This window comes from Armigeres subalbatus, chromosome 2 (genome assembly GCF_024139115.2).
Source record: "Armigeres subalbatus isolate Guangzhou_Male chromosome 2, GZ_Asu_2, whole genome shotgun sequence".
NCBI classification, from domain to species: Eukaryota; Metazoa; Arthropoda; class Insecta; order Diptera; family Culicidae; genus Armigeres; species Armigeres subalbatus.
The window spans coordinates 347,395,148-347,419,504 of NC_085140.1; the positions used below are offsets into that span (position 1 = coordinate 347,395,148).

At 40.7% G+C, this 24,357-nt stretch overlaps 1 protein-coding gene across 4 annotated transcripts in view; it reads right to left on the bottom strand.

Annotated features, from left to right (window-relative positions):
* The window catches only part of LOC134212900 (PRL-1 phosphatase), a 179,562-nt gene that overhangs the window by 16,619 nt on the left and 138,586 nt on the right, over positions 1-24,357 (bottom strand). For all 4 annotated transcript variants that reach the window (XM_062691205.1, XM_062691207.1, XM_062691208.1 and 1 more), the window contains 3 exons: positions 18,058-18,943; positions 8,598-8,884; positions 5,011-5,948 (listed from right to left, as the gene is read on the bottom strand). In XM_062691205.1, the coding sequence (XP_062547189.1) occupies positions 5,011-5,133 (123 nt within the window). In that variant the 5' untranslated portion in view covers positions 5,134-5,948; positions 8,598-8,884; positions 18,058-18,943. The remainder of the gene's footprint in view (positions 1-5,010; positions 5,949-8,597; positions 8,885-18,057; positions 18,944-24,357) is intronic.

The window sequence follows — 24,357 nt, forward strand, 5'->3', positions numbered from 1 at the left end:
ATAGCCGAAAAGGTTAGAACATAATTTGCCTCGGTTCAACCTTCTCTTGTATAAAATTGTGGTTCTGGAAAAACCGAATTATTTCCCGCCTTCCCAAGTAGCACAAGCAACATCTTCCAAAAAGCACCTTGTTTCTATTCAGTTTCATTAAAGGCATTGGAAAAACATCAAAGCACGAAAAAGTTGCATCAAGATGTCAAAAACGTTCGAGTTGTGATCAATGTTTCATTAACATTGCAATGCAGTACGTGTTTGACATTTGGAAACAAACAACCAAAGAATACTGCACTTCATGTTGCAAACACGAAACAAAATCAACAAGTTGCATATTTGTTACCATGTAACTTCAATGCGTCTTTCAAAATTTATTTGTTTGTTTAAATTAAGTTGCAGATAAGTTGAGTGTGTCTTCATGTTTAATTTAGCATCGCTCAACGTTTTGACAACTCACATTTTGTTCCGGTGATGGTGCAATCAAATTCAACAGAAAACCCGAGTACAAAACTTCATAATCGTATGGTTTTTATGATGAGTCAACATGCAGTTCCTTCGAAGTGTTGAATGGTGCTGTGGTAGAGTGAAGGACTATCAATCACAAGATCAATAAATCGAATCCAGTTTTATATTTTTATTTTATTTTTTTTCCGCTGTAGTATTTTGCAACATTATTGCAATTTTACTGCAATCGAAGGATGTTTCCGTAGGCTCCACCTCTTGCGCTTTTTAGATTGCAAGAGAGTTATATTTGATGGCACATACGCAAAGATTGTTTCTTTCCGAATAGTGAAATGTTCAGTAGTGAAACAAGTTGTGCTGCTTGGGGTTACAAGTCTAACAACAACAATACCAAATTAGAATCTTGAGATCAAATTTCACATTATTGATACTGTTGTCGCGCGCTTGTGATGCTGCTACGGACAACAACTTTCTGCCGTCATCAAGCACTGTGAACAAATCTCGTTTCGGCTCAACCTTCCACCGCTCCACCGCTACCAGGACCGCAACAGACGCCTCCGAAGCGAAAGTAACCGAATGTTGCGGAAAGGCTCTATACCATTTCGTCGAATGACATTTAGTCGAATGACATTTGGTCGAAAGGACATTACGTCGAATGGACGTTTGGTCGAAGGGACATTTAGTCGAAAATGATTTTTTAATCCACTAGAGACGCAGGACATTTGGTCGAAAGGACACTACGTCGAATGGACATTTGGACGAATGGACATTTAGTCGAAATCAGATTTTAGAATGAAGAATCTTCGTACATTTGGTTGAATGACGTTTGTTCAAAAACAGATTTTCGAGTTAAAAATCTTGGTACATTTAGTCTAATGACGTTTTGTCGAATGGCTATTAAAAAAAGAACTTTAGTCAATAACAATTTAAAAATGAATGATTTATTGTGGTGTTTATAAAAGTCACATAATTATCGCTCCAATATTGTCCAAAGAATGATGGGCACAGATAGAAAAAGTTGTTGAAATTTACACGAAAGTAATGCACATAAAGGGAATGCCAAAAAGAGCGTAAATTTAAACGATTTTATCGCCTGAATGTATGCAATTTCCATTGCATTATGTCACTTTTTATATGATGTATGCTATAGAAGCTGACATAATGCTATAGAAATTGCATACATTTAGGGTTTACTTGCTGGAAAATATCCATGTACGCCCAAAATAGTTTAATTTTCCACGTCTTTATTTTTTACGCGCTTCTTAGTTTTCATTATTTTTTCCTGTGGTTCTTAAAAATAATAAATAATACGAAAACGGTGAATATTCCGAGAATACTCCCGACTGGATATCGGTTTTGGTGAACCCCTCTAACCGACTACGATGAATCTATTCCCTCTGATCAAAAGAAAATTCAGTTGAATGATGTTTCGTCAATAGAGATGACGTCGAATAGATTAGGCCATATGACCATTTGGTCGGAATTAAATTTTCGGCCAATAATTAACGAATTATGATTGGAATTTTATTCTAAGCTTATTATTGTATAAATATTGAGTGAAAGAAAAAGTTTCAATGAAAAGAATAAGAAAACCATTTCCATTCGACTAAACGTCCTTTCGACGAAATGTCATTAGACTTAATGTTCCAAAGCCGACTACGATGAAGTATTGGCAAAATAACATTAAATAACATGTGCCGAAAAATAGATTAGACGGTATTTCACCATCAGTACCTAATATTTTGCTATTTATGTAGGTTTTCAATTCAACAACTATAATCCACCAGGGACTCCAGAAGTTTCTGTTAGCTCAGGTGAGAAATCCTCATTGGCATCCGTATTCGTTTCTTCCGCTGCTGATTGAACTTCCTCACGTCCACTGAATTCCTCTAATCTGTTTATCAATGTATCTTGTAGATTATTTATTCAAATTTAGCCAAAAATCTATTGACTAAACTAAACGACTAAACACTTTCAACATTCGACTAAATGTCCTTTCGACTAAATGTCCATTCGACCAAATGTCAATTCGACTAAATGTCCATTTGGCTAAATTCCATTCGACTAAATGTCCCTTCGACCAAATGTACTTTCGACTAAATGTCATTCGACGAACTGTCCCAAAGCCTTGCGGGAAAGCTCCACTTGAGAGCTGCTGATGCTGAAGACGGTGACTGTTCGACCCATGCCGTTGGTGGGTGAAGTAAATTTCTGCAACGGTGGCATCTGAAGTAGCGTGGACTGGCAATCAGAGGAAGTAGCTCTCAAGCCAAAATTTTCTTGTAAATCCAAAGAATTGAGAAGTTACTGTGAGTGATTTGGAAGGCGCATTATTGGAAAATCATTGGTTCTTCTTAGAACTACCATTATATACAAGGAAAGGATAAGAAAGACAATATCAGTTTTGTTATTAATTAGTCGCTAAGGGACGGCAGAAAGTTTCCGTCGGTAGCAGAATCACGCGCGCTCGAGACGTCTCACTTCTTACTTCTCACTCCTGTTTTTTTTACTTCTCACTGTGAAAAGTAGAAAAACGGGGTAAGAAGAGAGACGCTTCTTTTCTCACTAATCATTTCTAACTTTTCGCAGTGAGAAATGATGATTGAGATGTGAAGTGACGTCAAGTGACCTAGTTCGGCCAAATGACCTCTACGACTAAATGACCCATTCCGCCAAATAACCTATTCAGCCAAATGGCCCATTCGGCCGAATGACTTTCAGCCTAATGGTCTGTTTGGTCAAATGGTATATTCGGCCAAATAACTTTCGGCCTAGTGGTATTCGGCCGATTGATTTTCGGCTAAACGGCCCTTTCCCGTTATTGTGGTTCGGATTAATCACAACTCTACGTTATTCGAGACGAGCCAGCCTTGGGCTGAAAGTCTCGCTAATAAAGATAAAAAACAATTCTACGTAGTGAGAAGCCCGCATTCAGAAGTTTCTTCCTCTGAGTTGGTGGGAAGGTGTTATTGTGGATCGAACGGATCACAGTTGTGCGATCTGGGACTTCCGCATTTAAGAGCTTCTACCTCAGCGTTGCTGGGAAGGTATTATTGTGGATCGGATGAATCACAAGTGCCCGAAAAGTAGAGTAACTAAGAAAGTTAGACCTTCTTCGGGGCTTCATTACAAAAATAGCCACATTTTCGTGATGCATTACGGAGAAAGATCTACCACACTGTGCTCTAGTTCTTAGTATTCTTGTTAATACTTATGAGCGATGGTCAGAAGATGACCAATCTCTTGTACCTTTTGGTTGGAGTCAATGAAGTAAATCATAAAAACGTAACTCAATCTTGGGCTGGTTTCGAAGCCGACGACATGAATCTCCAAGCTCCAGAGCGCTGAATAATCAGGAAAGAAGCGGATACGAATTTGGTGGATCTGCTGAACCCTCTGACTGATTAGAGCTCTGTGTAAAGGTGAGATTCAGAAATGCCAAACGCAATGAAATCAGATCTCTGTACAAAAACGAATTCGGAACTTATAAGAAGAAGCAAAAATATGTTTGAACTTCAGTACCGATGCATGGTCAAAATCAGTATTTTCCCACTTATTGCTGAAGCCTTATTAGATTAAAGGCTTATGCTACCTGTTGATGGTGTTAGTTTGCGTGGGCGTGCTATCAGATTCATCAAAAGCAGATAAGTCGTTTTGAAAATTTTGTATTGATTTGTTCTGATATGTTGAAAGTCGAAAGGAACATTGCTTTTTTTTTGTCCGGGATGAACCACTGCGTCCATTTCATTGAACTTTTGTAGTATACCCGTGTCATTTGTTTAGTGCATGTCTTTCTGCTCCATTTCTATTGAGAAGAAATGAAGTAGTCGTTTTTTATTCAGATATTTCTCAAACTCAATGTGAGGCCTCTTTAGATTGAGGTTCCGCTATTTATACCCTTCGAGAAATGGTTTATACCAACTCTCAAAGGCGCACCCCTCAATCAGTCGTTTTGAAAATTTGGTATTGAAATGATCAGCCCAAAACGTCAGGCCCGTATATTAACTGTAAAAGGTTAAATCAAGTGCCTTGCGGTGTTTTGCTAGTGCGTTTAAATCATATTATTCTATCTACACTGGATTTTGTTTTTACGCGATTTACATTTTCTCAATTTTCCACTCATCCTAAATGTTTAACGTATATTAATTATCATGTGATTTTTCTTTGATTTATTCTGGATTTTTTGAAACATGTTGCGAAGATTTTGGTGGCAAATTGAAGTCACACGATCAAAAATACGAGCGAAAAAAAATCGTGTAAAAACAAAATCCTGTGAATTTTGGAATTTCAAATTAAACATTGATCCTTTCGACTTTTGAGCTGGAAGAAAAACTGACGTGTTAAGGATGATTAACTCCATCGTTCCCTGAAGGGAAATTCGAATATCGATTCTTCATTTTAGGACTTAATTATACTTCCTCCCTCTACTCGTTAGTAATTTTTTTTTCGAACATTTTTTGAAACTTATGGAAATGACAATCCTCCCATAAGATCTTACGTAATTGGCATAATGCCCGTTAATCTATCGACATTTAGCATCTGGCCACTACTCACCTGAATGTAGCACTGGATGGTATTGTCCGCGGGACGGTCGGTGATCAGGAATTTCATGCCCTTGAATTCGATCCGGGCCGGCGCTGGTCTGATGTCCTTCTGACGCATGATGACGGTTGTCATTAAACGGTGTCTGCTGGATCGGAAGATAGGTTTTTGCTGCTGTTTCCTACTGGTTTAGTACTTGCTGCAATCAGCTGGTGGAATTCTCCGGCGCCAATTACTCTCTGCTTCCCACTTAGTACGTGTGTGTATTTTATGTTTTGTTTGTAAGTTATAGATTAGACAAAATAATTGAAGGAAACCGAATAGTAGCTTGCGATTACGTTCAAGTAGATGCACTAGTATTAGAAGCACTTGCTTTTTGAGATAAAGACGACGGCGGTTGGCTTCGATCAGCCTTTGCTTTTTTTTAGATAAGATAAAATCACTTCTTTACTTTGCTTGCACTTATCGGCTTGTTGCTTCCTCTTCTTTTCTTCTCCGCAATTTACGCGATATTTAAAATCAATTTCTTAAAAAACGAACTATTATGATGTATACTATATCACAAATCAACAGAATATTTGAAATTTTCCACGTTTTCACCTTTCACACTGGCCCCTTGTACAATCGGCGACGCAGATCTAAACGATCGGGCTTTCTACGACGTATTGCCCTCGGTTCGTTCTCTCGGTCGTTTCTCAGCGGGATGATGCTGCTACTGCCGCTTATCACGCGCCCGGTTTGATACGGCGCTCTCCTGTTCCTGCTCGTGGGCAAACAAATGAAGACACCACACCACACTCCGTTCGCTCGGGGATGATGACGATGATTCAGCCCGGACGTGGTCGGTGCGCGGCTTGGCTTTGCGTGCCCTTGGACCTAGTACAAGCCGCCGGTCACACACTTGCTGACGCGGTGCTGCAGTGTAGAGTGGCTCAATTTGGAATAATTACCTGTAAATAGAGCATCGCAAACGGAGGAGATGAAGTGAGTTATTACGTTTGGTTTGTTTAGTGAAATGGTATTGACAGAAGTGCTGGATCTCTATAGACCGACGATGAAACGTGGGCAATGATAATTATTTGGTAGCAGGAAAGGATGAAGAGGTGTTGAATGTCAGAATTTTCGGCAGAGCTGTCTGAAACAGATCACTGCAATGCAATAATAGCTTCATTCTGCCTGACCATCCCTCGATGGCAGGTATGCAGCAAATAAATAATCTGCTAGCACCGGTATATCTATGGAAAGTGTAGCATGAGACATAGTATTCTAAATGTTAAACTTACTTCTACAAATTCATCATCAGGCACGCGATGTTTGTTCTTGAGAATACAAAAGTGAATTGAAAATTCATTTTTATGATTATCTTGGAATGCTTCCCGAGGTCAAAGTTGGTTTTGTTATGTTTACCTCTACCTACATATTACTAACAGATATGACTATTTTGTACTCAATTATAAACCTTACGGTGAATAGATTCATCAAGGAGGGGGGTCCTCCTTAGCCGTGCGGTAAGATGCGCGGCTACAAAGCAAGACCATACTGAGGGTGTCTCATGATATACGAATGCAGAAATGGTAACTTGGTTAAAAACCTCGCAGTTAATAACTGTGGAAGTGCTTAATGAACACCAGATGAACACTAAGCTGCGAGGCGGCAATGTCCCAGTGGGGGATGTAATGTCAATAAAGAAGCATATACGATTAGCCCCTCATAACTGGAAAATTTATTTTTCACGTAATTTTAAGTAGATCCGAGAAACTATATTCCATTTCAGTCTTATATTATTGTATAGATAACCACCATAATGTTGTAACTAATGGGGCGATCCCTACCCAGCACTAATGAGACCCCCCTTATTCAATGCCTCAGGGTCGGCGTACGCGCTTGATTATCGCGGCCAAGAAAACACTTAAACACTTTTGCTGAACATACTCCCACTTTATTCACGTCTTCGCACACAGGTACCAGTCTTCCCACTTTCTTACGCCCTATCTCCTACCTCAACTCTCTCCCACTCTGATACGGTCACACGTCGGCGGGGCCCCGTTACTCGATCCACCGTTCCACCTACTTCTCGTTCTTCCTGCCGTTAGTCCAGACTGCTACAAAATGGCCGCTGAACACTGTCGGCTAGTTTGTGGCACTGGGAGTAGCTTCTTGGTTGGCCAGACACAGGACGTCAACGGATCGAAACTGCGGATTTTCACGCGGTCGCCAGGTTGGTGGTTCCAGGAACGACCACGTCGTTAACGCCGACGCCAATTTCGATGGTAAAACACCGGGGTCCTGGATGATGATGGGGTAAGTTTTTGGCGATTAACGATGGCGGTGGATGATCGAGGAGCAGATTAGTGATGGTATTACCTGGACGATTCCCAATATTCACATCCGTTTTTCTCACTCCGTTTTAATATCGCTAAATTTGGTTTAAAATAGCTAGTGGTTTCCTTTATCGAAACTTGTAGTCGCATTCACGTCCTTTCTATACAAAAGTTGCGAACTAATGGTTCTTGCGATGGCGGTTAAGTCGCTCAACTTGATAACCAGGAACTCATCCACCCATCCAGCTAATGTCCCATGGTTTCCTCGATTTTACCACCCACATTGGCTGACTATCCATATCCTTTTTTGTGGCGTTTGGTGGTGAGTAGCGGAACTATCGTGATGTGGTTGCGTTCTGCACAGTGGGTATTAGGTGGTGTCCAATGTACATATTTAAACAGTTTTTTGTTATTTCTGTACAACACTATATTGCGAAACACAAAACACGAAAATCTCAAAGGTCTTAGACAGATCAACACACCACTGGTTACAATGTGTCGGACTGAAAATACAGTTAAGAATGTGAATCACATCACTGCTCTAACTTATATTTATTAGACATCTAGTTTAGTTATCAACGCATAATTACGATCCAAACAACATCAGCTTGACCACAATATCAATTGGATTCTAATTGAATACAATATCGAACAAAGCTTTTACGTGCGCTGCGGTGATTGCGACATGATTAGAAAACTCCATTGTGCAACAAACTAATTCATCGAATCGAACACTGAACTGGAACTGAAACCATCGCATCGACCTGGTATGCAAAGAAAAGGAATCAATCACGATAAGCATTTCTGGAAATTGCAATCCCCGCAATCCTCTTATGTAAAAAGAAGAAGTGATAACGATGAGGTACCGTAAGAGAAACTCTTTGTGCGAATAAATCGCATTTTTATTTCCAAAGAATCATTATGGCACTAAATGGGCCTTGCATGGAAGTCACCTGCCCGGCCCGGTTGTGAACATCCAAATGGAACCTATTATAACCACAATGGAGATGGGTTGTACGGTTACGACATTGTTCGACGACCGTCACTCGACCCAACGGAAGTATATGCCAAGCAGAATGATTATACAACCAATGACATTGCATTCGAGGCTTTTGGACTTGGGAACGGCTAACGTGAAATAGGGAAACGGGAAACAGTGAAAATCCAACACCACTAGCGTCAGTGACTGGTGTTTCGCTTTGGCACTAGGATGGTTTCCACAAAGTTCTAAACTTCTGAATGAAATCAAGGACATCAAATGCCATGCTTAGTACTTACAATTCGTGGCTTGAACCAGTTGAAATCAGACAAACGAACGTTGTTTTTTTTTAAATGCTTGGCTTCTCCTTCACGTTGGTTAACGCTAAACGACGTACGACGATTAGATCACGGTGATGACGATGATGATTGATACTGGATGCGATGTACAATTATTAATGTAGATTGTTGCGATCAAATATCTATCCGCTACTTAGCCAGACTTTAATTGGTTGAACTGGTTCTTTGATATATTTTAGATGCAATTGTCGACTCCTCGAATGATCTCTCTGTGCTGTAGTGTTAATCTGTAAGGTATATAAAAAAGAAACTATCAGATGAGACGTGCATTATTCAAATATGGAAACAAATGAAGACTTTTTCGTAATTTTTCTCAAGATCGACGTCACGCCGAAACCTTTTTATTTGTCAGCAGCAGCGTGAATCAATTTGACGATTTCTTGTAACCGTAATATTTTGACCGTAAAATTCTACTAAAATTTGACAACAAATAAATTTCTATCTCTATGGACTTATAAAATTTCACCAGAGAGTCCGAATTTCAATTCAACCCAGGGTGTCCATTCAAAATCGATTTTCAAATTCCCGGTTGGAGGAACTTATACTAAAATATCATAATAGCGGATCTAAGCAAGAAATTAGCTATTTTTATGTTTGTTTTATTAGAGGGAGAACTAGGAATCTCTTAGACCCATTCAATATGAATCAATCCCAGTTTTGTCACATGCGGAATCGAAGGAATTAGAATCTACAATAATTTCTTGTGGATTCTAATTCTAGAACAGAGAATCTTCAAAGATGAGCCAGCCTAGGGCTGCAAATCTCTTTAATAAAGACAGCCAAACAATTAATTCAAAAAAATCCTAAATAACTTTTGATAGAACAGAAAAAGCAGAAACATAATTTCTTTTTGAAGTGACTTAGGCTTAAATTTTCCTCTCAATTCCTCAACACAGGATTAACCTCAAATAACCTTCTAAAAATAACTCTAGAATCTTTAACCCTCTTAGGCCCAAATTTTTGTTTTCACTGCTCAAAAACACTTTCTTAAATCGATCTTACCTAGTGCGTTAAAATTTTGAATTTTAAGAATTTTGTTTTTCAATATTGTTTATTCATGCCAATTTTTCACCACATTTAAAGTTTGAAAGTTTTCACCCAATATTGCAATATTAGAATTTTCAAAGTTATGGAACTTATCATTTATTTTATATGTCAAAAGTTAAAGAAATAACCTGGATTAAGAAAATCTCGAATTAATGTGAATTTTCTAAATTACCAAACATACTTTCAGAACTGCAGATTTTTTTTAAACAAAATAAATCAAAAAGCGTTTAAAGTTGTTAAATTTCACCCACATGAATCCTTCTAATTCGTCTCAGAATAATCGGTTTCTATGAAAAAGTCATCTAAAATTATTTATCAAAATTTGAAACTTTTGATGATTTTTATCAATAAGTTCCATTAGAAGCTCTTCGAGTTTCTCGAGAAATTTTCACATTAATTTCTAGCAACTGGTTCAGGCCCAGGATGAAGATCTTTCAATTTATGGTGATATTCACGTATGTATAAGTAGTAAATTGAGTTCGTACTTCCTTCTTAGCAATAACTATTATTCTGAGCTTAATTTGTAAAAAAAGTATTGTATAACTCAAATCAGAAATGCAATGCGGAAATCTATTAAAGAGAATAGATTTCAAATATAACTAACATAGTAATGAAAAGTAATGAATCGTGACATTTTTTTCTCTTTTTTTTATCTTTAAGTGATTTTTTCATTTGAAATTGAATCATTTGTTTGAGAAACTGCATAAGTCCATTTACACTATTTCGAGAAAACAACAAAAAACTGTTTTTGAACAAATTTGCACCGAATCTTTCGATTTCTTCGATACAGATACAGTTTATACAGTTTTTGGCAAAACTCAACACCCTGGGACACTTTCAGTGCAAAAAATGTAAGCAGTACTCCACAATTGCTCTTCAAAGTACGTGGACTTATGTAGTTTCTCAAACAAACGAAAAAAAATTCATACATTCCTGAACAAAAATTTTTTTTCGTATTTTTTGCCACAATACGTATTTTTGGACGAGGATTCAGAATATATAAAAATCTCATTTTGGCCAAAAATGTTACATATGCAGTTTCTCAAACAAACGGTTCAATTAAGTTCATCACTGATGAATCGTGACAGTAACAACTTCAGAAACCATAAAATACTCACGATGCTTAAAAAAATCCTATACTTTTTATACCATAGCTTTCCAAAGTTGAGGGGTCGCGACCACCTTCCATAAGATTTACACAGGCTAGGGGGTCGCGACCCACCACTTTGGGAAACTATGTTTTACACATTTTGTGTCATTATTACCGACAGGCGAATTTTTTTTTGTGTGACTCACACTATTGCCAGAAATATTATTTTCAAATGATAGTTATTTAAGACATTGCAAGGAAAATAGTTCATAAATTTGGTAAATATGTTTTTGATTTGATCGATAGTTCTATTTCCCGATTGATTCCATGTTTTCCCGCATTTTTCCCGGGTTTTTCTCGGACGAGCTCAATTCCCGGTTTTCCCGACTGGATGGACACCCTACAACTGAAATGCGATGGGATTTTTTTTCGAATTTTAATGGGAAGTACTTTTGGATTTCCACGAAAAAGTTATATGTTGCGAGAATGGAGCCTTCTTGAAGCGGCTTTCTTTAACGCCCTATCGCCCTACATATGTTGTTTCAAAATTCATACTAAGAGTAAATCCTTGAACCTTGAGCAAATCAGTAGTAATTCAGTTTAATTTAGGGATCTTCAGTCAGCCTTGCGAGCAAAGGCATAGGATTGCCAGTCCGGAGATGACGAGTTCGATTGTCGGTCCGTACTGGGATGTTTTCGGGCGGAAAATGTTCTCGGCTCTCTAGATTAGGGTGATATGGTAGGAGGACATGTCCTTATTTTTCAATAAAAATCGGATGTTCTCCTTTTGCGCTAAAATAGGCTCTTTTTTGGATATCTTGAGAAAACAGTTGCTTGGACTACTATTTCTGAAGAAATTTTTTCCCAAACATACTACAACTCTCTTCGCAAATAAAACGTAGTTGCACACGCTTCAGTTTTTCTGCTTTCTAATCTACAGTATAATCCATTAGGTTTGTGTATAAAATAAAATCTATATACATCAAAATGAATTTCTGACTGTCTGACCCGTATAGACTCGGAAATTGCTGAATCGATCGGCATGAAAATTTACTATGCAGAGGTTTTTGGGGCCAGGGAAAATTTTTAAGATGGTTCAAGACCCCTCACCTCTTTGGAAAGGAGGATTCCCATACAATTCCCATTCAGCATAACTAGAGAATTAAACAGAGAATAAATCAATTTTAAACGAAAAGAAGTTCGTAGGATCTGTTAGTAATAAATAAAGAACAGTGATGCAAGTATCGAAGGTATACAAAGAATTGGAATTGTAAGACATTTTTTCTCAAGATTTGCTGCGAGTACACATTCAATTGCATTTTAAACGCATTGCACGGTACGTTGACTGAAATCTGTGAAGAAAGGGAAGCTATCTTTAATACTCTTCAAATATGGTGATGTCATAACGTCTATTCCAAAAAGGATTAGAAATATCTAAAACTAAACAATTAAACAATTACAAATTTCTTCAGACAGAGAGTTGCAAATTTCATGGTCATATAGTTAACGGTTTCATTCTCTATCAGATGCTAGAATTGTAATTCTCAATATTTCTTCCGGGTTCTGGGCATCTTGTGTAATGTTCGGTCAGTTATCTACACTCTAACTTCCTAAGTTTTGGGGGCAGCAGGGACTATATCCAAGGGCTTGACGATCCCTCCCTAGGCCATCTGCTAGTTGTGGTGCTTGTCTAGGATGTGGTGGGGTTTCACAGTGGGCTCTGTTGAACTTCCATAAAAAGCTGCATGTATCCGCAAGTAGGCTCCGCCAAAGCGACCATGTGTCGCTCAAAGCGCACAAGCCCAGGTTCTGGTGTTAGGTGGGACGCTAAACAGACCTGACACGAAGGCCCCCCGACGAGACAGGAGGTTTGCGCAGGCCCAATAAGCCGCCTTTAAAAACAATGATTACGAACGACATAAAGGATAATACGACTCGATACAATCGGCTACGACCTAGGCGAGGAATAAAGGATCACGATTGGAAGCTTGGAACATGGAATTGCAAGTCGCTAGGCTTCGCAGGTTGCGACAGGATAATCTACGATGAATTACATCGAAGCAATTTCGACATCGCAGCGCCGCAGGAAATCGGCTGGACAGGACAGAACGTGTGGAAAAGCGGTCATCGAGCGGGTACCCTCTACCAAAGCTGTGGCACCACCAACGAGCTGGGAACCGGCTTCATAGTGCTGGACAAGATGCGCCAACGCGTGATTGGGTGGCAGCCAATCAACGCAAGGATGTGGATTCTTCAACTATAGCATCATCAACGTGCACAGCCCACACGAAGGGAGACCCGACGACGAGAAAGAAGCGTTCTATGCACAGCTGGAGCAAACTTACGATGGATGCCCAGTGCGGGACGTCAAAATCGTCATCGGTGACATGAACGCTCAGGTAGGAAATGTATAGACCGGTCATCTAACCGGATAGTCTGCATACCGTATCGAATGACAACGGCCGACGATGCATAAACTTTGCAGCCTCCCGCGGAATGGTAGTCCGAAGCACACCCCGCAAAAATATCCACAAGGACACATGGAGATCACCTAACCAAGCAACGGAAAACCAAATCGACCACGTTCTAATCGACGGTAAACTCTTCTCCGACATCACGAACGTCCGCACTTACCACAGTGCGAATATTGAATCCGACCACTACCTCGTTGCAGTATGCCTGCGCTCAAAACTCTCGACGGTGTACAACACGCGTCGAAGTCGGACGCCGCGGCTTAACATTGGGCGGCTACAAGACGGTAGACTAGCCCAAGGATACGCGCAGCAGCTGGAAGTGGCACACTAACGGAAGAGCAGCTGGGCGCAGCGTCTCTTGAAGATGTCTGGAGAGATATTCGATCCGCCATTGGTAGCACCGCACTTGGCACGGTGCCCCCGGATCAGAGAAACGACTGGTATGACGGCGAATGTGAGCAGTTAGTGGAAGAGAAGAATACAGCATGGGCGAGATTGCTGCAACACCGCACGAGGGCGAACGAGGCACGATATAAACGGTCGCGGAACAAAAAAAAACTCGATTTTCCGGAGGAAAAAGTCAGCAGGAAAACCGAGACCGTGAAGAGACGGAGTAACTGTACCGCGCTAATAACACACGAAAGTTGTATGAGAAGTTAAACCGGTCACGTAAGGGCCACGTGCCACAGCCTGATATGTGTAAGGACATAAACGGGAGCCTTCTTACGAACGAGCGTGAGGTGATCCAAAGGTGATCCACTATGAAGAACACTTGAATGGCGATGTGGCAGACGAAGATGGCGGTATGGTGATGAACCTGGGAAAATGCGTGCAGGACATCATTTTACCGGCTACTGATCTCCACAAAAATCCAGGAGGAGATTGGCCGGTTGAAGAACAACAAAGCCCCTGGGGATGGCCAACTACCAGAAGAGCTATTTCAACACGGTGGTGATGCACTGGCTAGAGCTCTGCACTGGGTTATTACCAAGATTTGGGAGCAGGAAGTTTTGCCGCAGTAGTGGATGGAAGGTGTCATGTGTCTCATCTACAAAAAGGGCGATAAGCTGGATTGCAGCAACTACCGCGCAATCACATTGCTGAGCGCCGCCTACAAGGTACTCTCCCAAATTTTATGCCGTCGACTAGCAAGACAGTTCGTGGGGCAATACCAGGCGGGTTTTATGGGCGAACGCTCCACCACGGACCAGGTGTTCATCACTCGCCAAGTACTGCAGAAATGCCGTGAATACAACGTGCTTACGCATCATCTATTCATCGACTTCAAAGCTGCATATGATACAATCGATCGGGACCAGCTGTGGCAGCTGATGCACGAACACGAATTTCCGGATAAACTGACACGGTTGATCGAAGCGACGATGGATCGGGTGATGTGTGTAGTTCGAGTTTCAGGGACATTCTCGAGTCCATTCGAAACGCGTAGAGAGGCAAGGTGACGGTCTTTCGTGTCTGCTATTCATTATTCAACATCGCTTTGGAAGGGGTAATACGAGGGGCAGGGATTAACACGAGTGGTACAATTTTCAATAAGTCCGTCGAGCTATTTGGCTTCGGCGACGACATAGACATTATGGCACGTAACTTTAAGAAGATGGAGGAAGCATACATCAGACTGAAGAGGGAAGCTAAGCGGATCAGACTAATCATCAACACGTCGAAGACGAAGTACTTGATAGGAAGAGGTTCAAGAGAAGATAATGTGAGCCACCCACCGCGAGTTTGCACCGGTGGTGACGAAATCGAGGTGACAGAAGAATTTGTGTAATTGGACTCACTGGAGAAAATGATACCAGCAGGGAAATTCGGAGACGCATAGTGGCTGGAAATCGTACGTACTGTGGACTCCGCAAGACGCTCCAATCGAATAGAGTTCGCCGCCGTACAAAACTGACAATCTACAAAACGCTAATTAGACCGATAGTCCTCTACGGACACGAGACCTGAACGATGCTCGTGGAGGACCAACGCGCACTTGGAGTTTTCGAAAGGAAAGTGCTGCGTACCATCTATGGTGGGGTGCAGACGGCGGACGGTACGTGGAGGAGGCGAATGAGCTGCTGGGAGAACCATCCATCGTCCACACCGCGAAAATCGGAAAACTGCGGTGGGCCGGGCACGTAGCCTGAATGTCGGACAGTAATCGGGTGAAAATGGTTCTCGGCAGCGATCCAACGAGAACAAGAAGGCGAGGTGCACAGCGGGCAAGGTGGATCGATCAGGTGGAGAACGATTTGCGGACCCTCCGCAGACTGCGTGGTAGGCAACGTGCAGCCATGGACCGGCTGAATGGAGAAGATTTTTATGCACTGCACAGGCCACTCCGGCCTCAGTCTGATTATAAATTTGAAAAAAGTCTGCAGAACCCCGACCATGTGATAATGATGTCAGCCGCGGGGTGGACAATTCATCTCGTATTGCATCGGACTAAGCACCTATTCGAAACATGTAATGGATTTGTAATGAGCTACCTTTCATTCGAATAGAATTTTGTGGACCCGAAAAGGGTTTTTTAACCTCAGGTCTCAAACCACCGTTTAGGGGACCCGGAGATTTAACCTTAGCAGGAGAATAAGAGCGGTTTGCCGTATCCGAATCCGCTGCCATCGGAAAACAATGTAAGTTTAATAATTTTTTCGACAAGATGGCATATTGTGAGATGCATAAAATTCCATTGCAAAAATCTATGTCGGTAGGCACATGATTCGAAGGGACTTTTTCACTTGAGTGTAGATGGAGGCTCTATACGCGTTCTACCACTGAGCTTGTAAACTCCGCACAAGATTGATGCCCCCATAAGTTATAGGAGTTGCATTCCATAACCGCGTCCGGATACGTTATTCAGGAATACGATAAGGCTGCGTAGGCTACTTCACTGGTGTCGATGAACGTGTGCTGGGGAAGATTGTGTTATCTTCCGCCAGATATTTTACAAAACGTAGCTTAGTTGGTTAAATGCACCAGTGTAGCGTACTGAGGGTTGTGGGTTTGAGTTCCATCGAAGATAATACAATTTTGAAATCAAAATCTTCCTGATAATGTACATATTCACATCTGAGTTTTCAGAACATTGTAAAAAAAATAAACAAAACGTTGACAAAACAAAAATGAACAATAAAGGCGCTTCTTAATCCCAAATTATCAAACCCCATCATGTCATGATGCCTTAAAATTAGAGGCTCTTAAGGCATTATGACACAAGGTTTGACATCCGAGTATTGATCCACCTCTCAGAAATGCTCCAATCATTGGTAAGCTATACCAAGATACCTTCCCCAGTTCGCTGGCAATCGAGCAGACTGAAAGTATTTCTAAGATACTTTGAAAACTCTACGCTTGCGTTTCGATTGCAACGTTGCCTGAAAGGCGCTGCTTATAAAGCGGTCAGAGTTAGCAGAAATCGCTCTCAACAGGTAACGAACAAGGGCCCTCCTTAGCCGTGCAGTAAGACGGAAATGGTAAATTGGCTTTGGAACCTCGCAGTTAATAACTGTGGAAGTGCTTTAGGAACACTAAGCTGCGAGGCGGCAATATCCAGTGGGGGATGTAAGGCCAATGAAGAAGAAGAAGAATTGACGAACAAACTGGATAGCATAGGGTTCTGTCAACAAAGTGAAGAATGGTCTCATTATCACTACGCAGTTCATATAGGAGCAGAGGGGTATGCCGGATTTGTTCTATCACGTATGAGCAACCACCAGTCGTAGATATTGCATCGTCTATCAATCGCCTATCTACCGCGAGCAGTGCATCGTCGGATGTGCCACCAATCGTGGTTACTTATGGAGACTTAATTGCTATTTTGACTGAGCGTGAAAGTGCAAATGGAAAAACGAGAAGTTTTGAATCGCGAAATGAAGGTAATAGATGAAGATACGAATAGATGGAAATAGCTAACGAAGATATGAGACTAATCGTCAGCACAAAGAACTAGATAGCAGTTAGTTAAAATGAGCGGCCTGAAGTAGTAGGCGTCAATAAGGAACAGAACTTGATGCAATAGAAGGTCTGAGAGATGAAGAACCTCTTTATTGCTCTATCAAAAGGACAGAATTGGTAGCAACCAGCGTACTGTGCGACATAAGCTCAATTACGACGAAATCCAAATGCGAATTTCGATGCGTTTGTTTCGAATTCATCGTCAACCGACCGCGACCGTCCAGTTCTTTGGAGAGCAAGTTAGGTCTTTTGTAATGATTATCCGCAATATTTGTAACTACATTTCAGGGAACCACTGTCAAGAAACAAAGGCAAAGTTCTTGATACAATTCGGAGTTCCGGCAATTCAGAACTGCGTATTGCATGGTTTCGTTGTTGAGATCACCACGAAACTGTTTCAAACTTGAATTTTGGTCGACCATCCAAAATAGCGTCAAATATTGATTTTTCAATTCTAATCATCGATCTAGATTGATAGACACCCATATTGCTCAGATCACTACGAAACTGCGTCAAACTTGAATTTTGTTCCGCCATCTTGGATTCCAAAATGGCGTCAAAAATCGATTTTCGAATTCTATTCATCGATAACGATTGATATTGCCTACTTTAAACTTTTTGGAAAAACCGCGTAAAACCGGAAATCCGCGTAAAAAGCGAACCCACAGTACTTCGAAAGCATTACGTGTCTCCTAATTCAAATATTATGTTGGTTGACGAAGTTTGAAGCTCTACGGAACTTTTGTTCACTGTAGCATTCGTCCGAACTGAAAGAGTGATCACTGAGATTTGTACAAAAATATGCATTATGTAAATGTAATAAACTTACCCACAATTCAATCAGCTTCTTCGTTGATAGCTAGTTGTGTTGTCAATATTATCCAGTTTCACAGCTCTCATACAATTCCTCAGCAATCAGGTCAAACTAATGAGGACGGTAACGGCGACGAAAAAAGAAAGAAAAAAAACAGTTCCGGAAACGACGTGGAAGAGCCGGACGAAATTATTTACTCCACGAGGAAATGGAAAAAGTAGAAAGGAAAAAAAGATCCCGAAAGTAGGTTATATTGACACTAAGTTTTTCTTCTGCTTTCTTCCTGCTGCGGGCGCTAGATTTGCACTGAAAATTGCTATCGATGGTAGGGTTGGGGTCCAAACAATTGACACAAGGCTATTGACAACACTCTTTGATCTTTTCTTCGCCTGCTAGTTCACTTCCGCTTCACACTCCCTCCACTTCTCAAACTCTGTCCAATTCGACCACTTATGATGACTTCTCGTCGATTCGCAAAACGTTTTCTTGTGCACAGAACAAAACCAAAAAACCTCAGGGATATCTTCTTGACTGCTTTCGCGTGGGACACGGCTCGACTATCGCTATCTCCTTTCACTTTGCTCTAACTTCCTACACGTTCCTCAGGGTCTCCTTCCCTGGACAGACTTCTCCCACAAGAGCCGGTCGGTCTCCAGAAACCCCGTAGCCACGGCAGCGGACGGCGACGACGACGACTAGGGCGCTTGGTGATGGGGAACGGCGGTGACGACGATCACGACGAGGACGACGACGGCGGTGACGATGTGTACGATATGGCGATAACGACGGCGATTCGGGCTCGTGCCACGACGGGGGAGCGTTTAGCTTATTTGTGTTGGGCCTGGCAGTACTCTGCGCTGTCCAGCTGAAACTCCATAGAGGTTGGAACGAGTCGCCACAGCTGCAATGGAGACAAAAAAAGAACAGATGATGGGATTAGTGATTATTGCGAACGGTGGTTTTCCTGGTTGGGGAGGATGGGTGGGTTAATCTAGTTCTGGTTGATAAAACGGAAGTGAGGGGATGAAATATTTACCGAGAAAAAGATGTAGATATTTGAGTTGGCGATGAAGCCAACCGATGCGATGATAATTTCTTCGAATGAAAACGGCGTCGTAGTAGATTTGAATTGTAAAGGAGCTTCGGCTTTATGATTGAGATTAAGAGCAACGAAAGGAACATCTTTTGGATTTGGGCCAGAAATGCTGCCTAAGATGGATTTGTTTGTGTACTGGCAAGACCAGTGAGATGTGTTGATTGATTAATTATCCATAGATAGGTATCATACCAATCTTTAGTAATTCGTTTGCCTGAGAACCTTAACAAATATAGTTGAAAAAACTATTTCCGAATTATTTTTAACTGATTTTTAGGTATTCATATCAAGGTTCTCAGATCAACCGATTTTTAAATTTACAAGGTTTTGATTGTTGTTTTAAAGTTTTTGGGTTGTTGAATTCTCAGATTATCTGCTTTCTAAATTGTCAGCGTTGATGCGAGCGATACTACATGAATTATAAGACTTATGAAGTATAGTATTCTAATTAATTATATTTTCGACGGCATAGTGAGCTTTCCCTCAACTTGTTATAATCTTAATCAAATCGTGAAACGAAATCAGCGCAAAACCTAGAAAAAGTAATAATAATAAACGGACAAAAAACATAAAAGCGAAATCACTCGAAGCCACAACAAAGTCATCATCTTTTGACCTGTCACTGAAATGATTGTTGTTGCCAAAAAATAAACCGAGCATCGAAGTGAAAACACCCGGCCATTTTTTTCATACAGTTGGATTACCGCAAGAGCATCCAACCTGAAATAGAACTGAACATTTGAATGAATGGTTTTTGGGAATATGGTTCAAAATGCAGCATTAGTTGTTGCAAAAAATCAGATCTTATTTTTTTATTTTTATTTGCTACCATTATATTGATTAATGCTAGTCTTCCCTAACTTTAAAGATTATCTCTAAAGTTCGAATGAATACTATAACCTGCATTAAAAATTGTACATAATGAAAAAGCTGGCAAAGTATCCCCGATTTTGTGTGTTTCTGTAATTTTATATTATTTAGCAAAAAACGAGCAAACATTTTAAATTTATAAAAAAATAAAACTTTTCCACTGTGTCACTAGTCCAAAAAGCTCATGAATCCATTTTAATATTTAAAATGGTAGGTAAGCATGGATTTAGATTTAAATAAATCAATCATGCCCAAGTTGTAAAAACAAAAATTCACATCATTAAATCTTTGGAAAAATACATAATGCGAAAATATTTTGCTCCGCACTCCCCTGATAACCAAGCAGCATCAGCTGTGCTCTGTAACGAGGCATGACAGAATCAGAAGCAGAATCCTAAATGAGCCAGGAGTGGTTACTCACTATCTTCTCAATCATGAAATTAGCAAAATCTGAAACATCTAAGATTACGTATCAAGAGAAAGCTACGCTGACAATGTCTGATTAAATGCGTCCCCATGCCCCGCCACTATGGTGTTAAACTTGGTTGACACAGTTAATAGTTTGTCATCGTTGGCCGATTGTAAATCTTACGTGGTGTGGTCGGGTTTCATATACGTGTGCAAGATTGAGCGCTGCAAAATCAGGTGTACCAACCGAGTGCCCAAGTGAATCGCATCGAGGCTTATGAAGAAACTGCATTGCAGTGGCATCAGTATGCAGTAAATTTGTCAACGAATCGAGACCAGTTTCGCGAAGCAAAATTGTTGACCCAAGCTGTCGAAAGATTATCTGTTGAGAAATATTAATGATTTTTTTTTCTGCGTTGATTCAATGGCTGCAATGATGTGATTCAGATCTGATATGATGCAGAAATCGAATGTTTGTAAATAAGAACACCTATTTTTATAATGCATGAGTCACTGTAATTATTTCGTCACAATCGTGGATATTCTATCATACTAGCTATGAAGTCTTACATATCAAAACAATGATTATTTATGATAGGATTTTTAAAAATTTCTAGATAATGCTCCGTCAAATAATCGTTCAGTTTAAAACTCTTATCATTCAATAAGCTTCTAGTTATCACTGCGATCAAACCGGTAAATATTACTGATCAAGAGACGGCGAGAACTTTTTTCAAAGTTATCATTTTGAAATAATCGCTAATACATACTCATTAAAATGGTCATCGTAGGTCTTTGCTCGGAAAGCTATCGAATACATTAAATAAAATTCATGAGATGATAAAACATGTTTTGATTCTACAGACAATATGAAGATAATTTTCTATTGCATCCATATGATTCGTTCAGAGATTTTTTTTGTCAACTTGAACGTGATCCTGCTACACAGAAGTTGGTCGTTTAGTGTCAAAATGAAGAAACACAAGTAACATCTAAAGTTTTATAACACTCTTGAAGACCATAATTTACTCTTCAAGAGTGTTATAAAACCAGTATAAAACCAAAATGTTACTAGGGAATGTTAGCGATAGCGAAGAGCAAACCCCAACAGCTGATCTTTTTGAGATTATATTAAGTGTCCGGATAGTCGGGTCACTGGCTTACAACCACAGAAAGACCACAGAGGACCGTGTGGGTGAGACTAACACCCGGGAGCCTTGGAAGCCATAGTTGGATTTAGCTTTCCATGTTTGAGGAAGGAGATGAGGGCTGATAGGATAGCGGTATCATAAGACAAGGCATCTCGTACCTACTTCGACACCTGCACGCTGTACGTCGATACACCTATGCCTGCCTCAATAATCGTCGGTTCTGGGTGATGTTCATCCAGTTTCGCCGAACGTTTAGGGTCCCCAGGTCCGATTCCACTGCGTGCCGACAGCGTGTTCGTGGCCTTCCACGAAGTCACGGACCTCTATTCGGTTATCTGTGGAATATTGTTTTCGCTATTCTTTCTTCCGTCATCCACACTAAGTGCCCAGCCCACTGAACGCTGCTGTATTCTACACGATCCACATCACTGGTAGAATCAGAGTTTTCTGCAGAGCAAATTTCATTTCCGTATGCATGTTGCGGGACCTAAGAACGTCTCTTCGCTTTACGGGAAACGTCATTGTCATATGGCACAAGCGTTCCAAGGTAAACTAATTCTTCAACAACTTCAAATCAAACACATCCCATCAAGCACTACCTCAGCACCAACACCACTAGGCACACATGGTACATTGCACATGGTGGTCTCGTATACCATCGATATTCTGTAGCTGGATCGAAGGATGTCAAACTATCGGCAGAGCATCTGGGCACAAGGATCAACAAGTGGTCTCCCGCCTTCGCACCGGTCACACCCGATTTTCACATAATTTCGATGGTAGGCAGGGTTGAAATATGTCAAAGTACATGCAGTGAAAAACATGGATCTCAGCATATTCTTCGGTCAATCTCCCCGTTGCCGTCGTGAGTGCGACTGTACGGCAGCCAAAAAATCTTTCCAGCACCAACCATTGAATGGATTAATGAAAAAGCAAAATTTTCCGCTATGAAACGAGTGGCGATGTGAGTTCTGTTGTTTACTCCTCTCCCTCTTCGTGAATGTGAATCGATTTCAAGGAAGGAAGAGAATTAAAAAATTAAAATAAAAAAGCATCACCTTCCTCCAGTGCTGCCGAATATTTACAACCCTGCTTCTACTGAGTTTTGTACCTCGCAGATTTTGCAAACGGTCCAGAAGGGCATGCCATTCTCCGGAAATGTCATTTGATCAAACAGTTCATTTAGCTGAAATCGGTTGGCCGAATATGCCCTTTGGCCGAAATAGTCGTTTGGCAGAAAGCGCCATTTGGATGGAATGGACAGTTGTCGTACGGCTGAATTGGTCATTTAGAATGTTTTCTAGGCATAAACGAAACAAATCTTTTGAATCAACTGATCAACTTCCCCAGATTTTTCATTTGGAAATTAATTTCCAAATGATAAATCTGGGGAAGTTGATCAGTTGATCCCCGTCTATCGTAACACTGCTTCCCAGGCGGGCCCTGTCGCGCTCGGTTCCGCCCACAAGCATGTACTTTGTCTTTGACGCATTCACCACCAGTCCAACTTTTGTTGCTTCACGTTTCAGGCGGGTGTACAGTTCTGCCACCTTTGCAAATGTTCGGCCGACAATGTCCATGTCATCCGCGAAGCAAATAAATTGACTGGATCTGTTGAAAATCGTACCCGGCTGTTACACCCGGCTCTCCGCATAACACCTTCTAGCGCAATGTTGAACAACAGGCACGAAAGTCCATCACCTTGTCTTAGTCCCCGGCGCGATTCGAACGAACTGGAGTGTTCGCCCGAAATCTTCACACAGTTTTGCACACCATCCACCGTTCCTTTGATCAGTCTGGTAAGCTTCCCAAACTCATGGACGATTCAAATCAAGCGTGAGTTGAAACGCATCCAACTCAGTACCAAAAAACTCATGGCTGAATTGAATCATCCATTTGAATTATCGTAGGTTTTCTTTTGTTCTTTTTCATAAAAAATAGTAAATTTACGTTTATCGCATAGAACAATGGGTACTTTTGCACGAGCTCTTGCAAGTGTGAACAAAAAAATACTCATAAATTGGATTAAAACACATTTTTTTGATCAAAATGATCTTTTGGTAAATATGTAAAATGATGCGATTTGGCTTAGCTTAGCTTAGCTTGATTGACAGTACCCATCGTAGTTGCTAGTCGTCTAGAAAACTATTCTCACTGTACATGCTTCGGAGTTTCTTTAATTCAAGACCAATAACGATGCCGGCCACGTCCTCACAGTCAATTAGGATAAGGGGAGGAAATTTTGTTCGACACTCATTGCTACAAGAGACCGAGGATTCCTCTGCATCTCCATGAGCGCACTGGAAAGGAATAGTATGTTAGTTTGGAAGGAAATATATTGGAAATCGCCTTGGTAAGCGACTAATTATTTCTTTTGATCAACGCCATATTCATGATGATACAAAAACGGAAAAGCCGTGCCGTGGAAGAGGCTTTTGTGCCTTTTAAGAGGGAGACAGCGAGGCTTGGACGGGCAAGTAAATAAAAATCTGTATTGCAAATCTGTATCCATCTGAACCAAATCAAAATCGACTTTTATAAAGTAAGTTTTGAAAAGATAAAGTCCGGAAATACTATGCGGAACAACAAGTCAGACATGTCAATATTTAGCAATTTTTTTTGCACATTTCTTCCCAAGGATTACAAATAAAGCAATACAAGCAACAATGCTTGCTTTCTCAATGTTTAATATTGGATCATTTACGAATAACATATGTAAAGGATCCATTATAGCCATATGGACAACATCTTTTTTTTGGACTAATATTCAGTACTGATAAACTGTTTCAA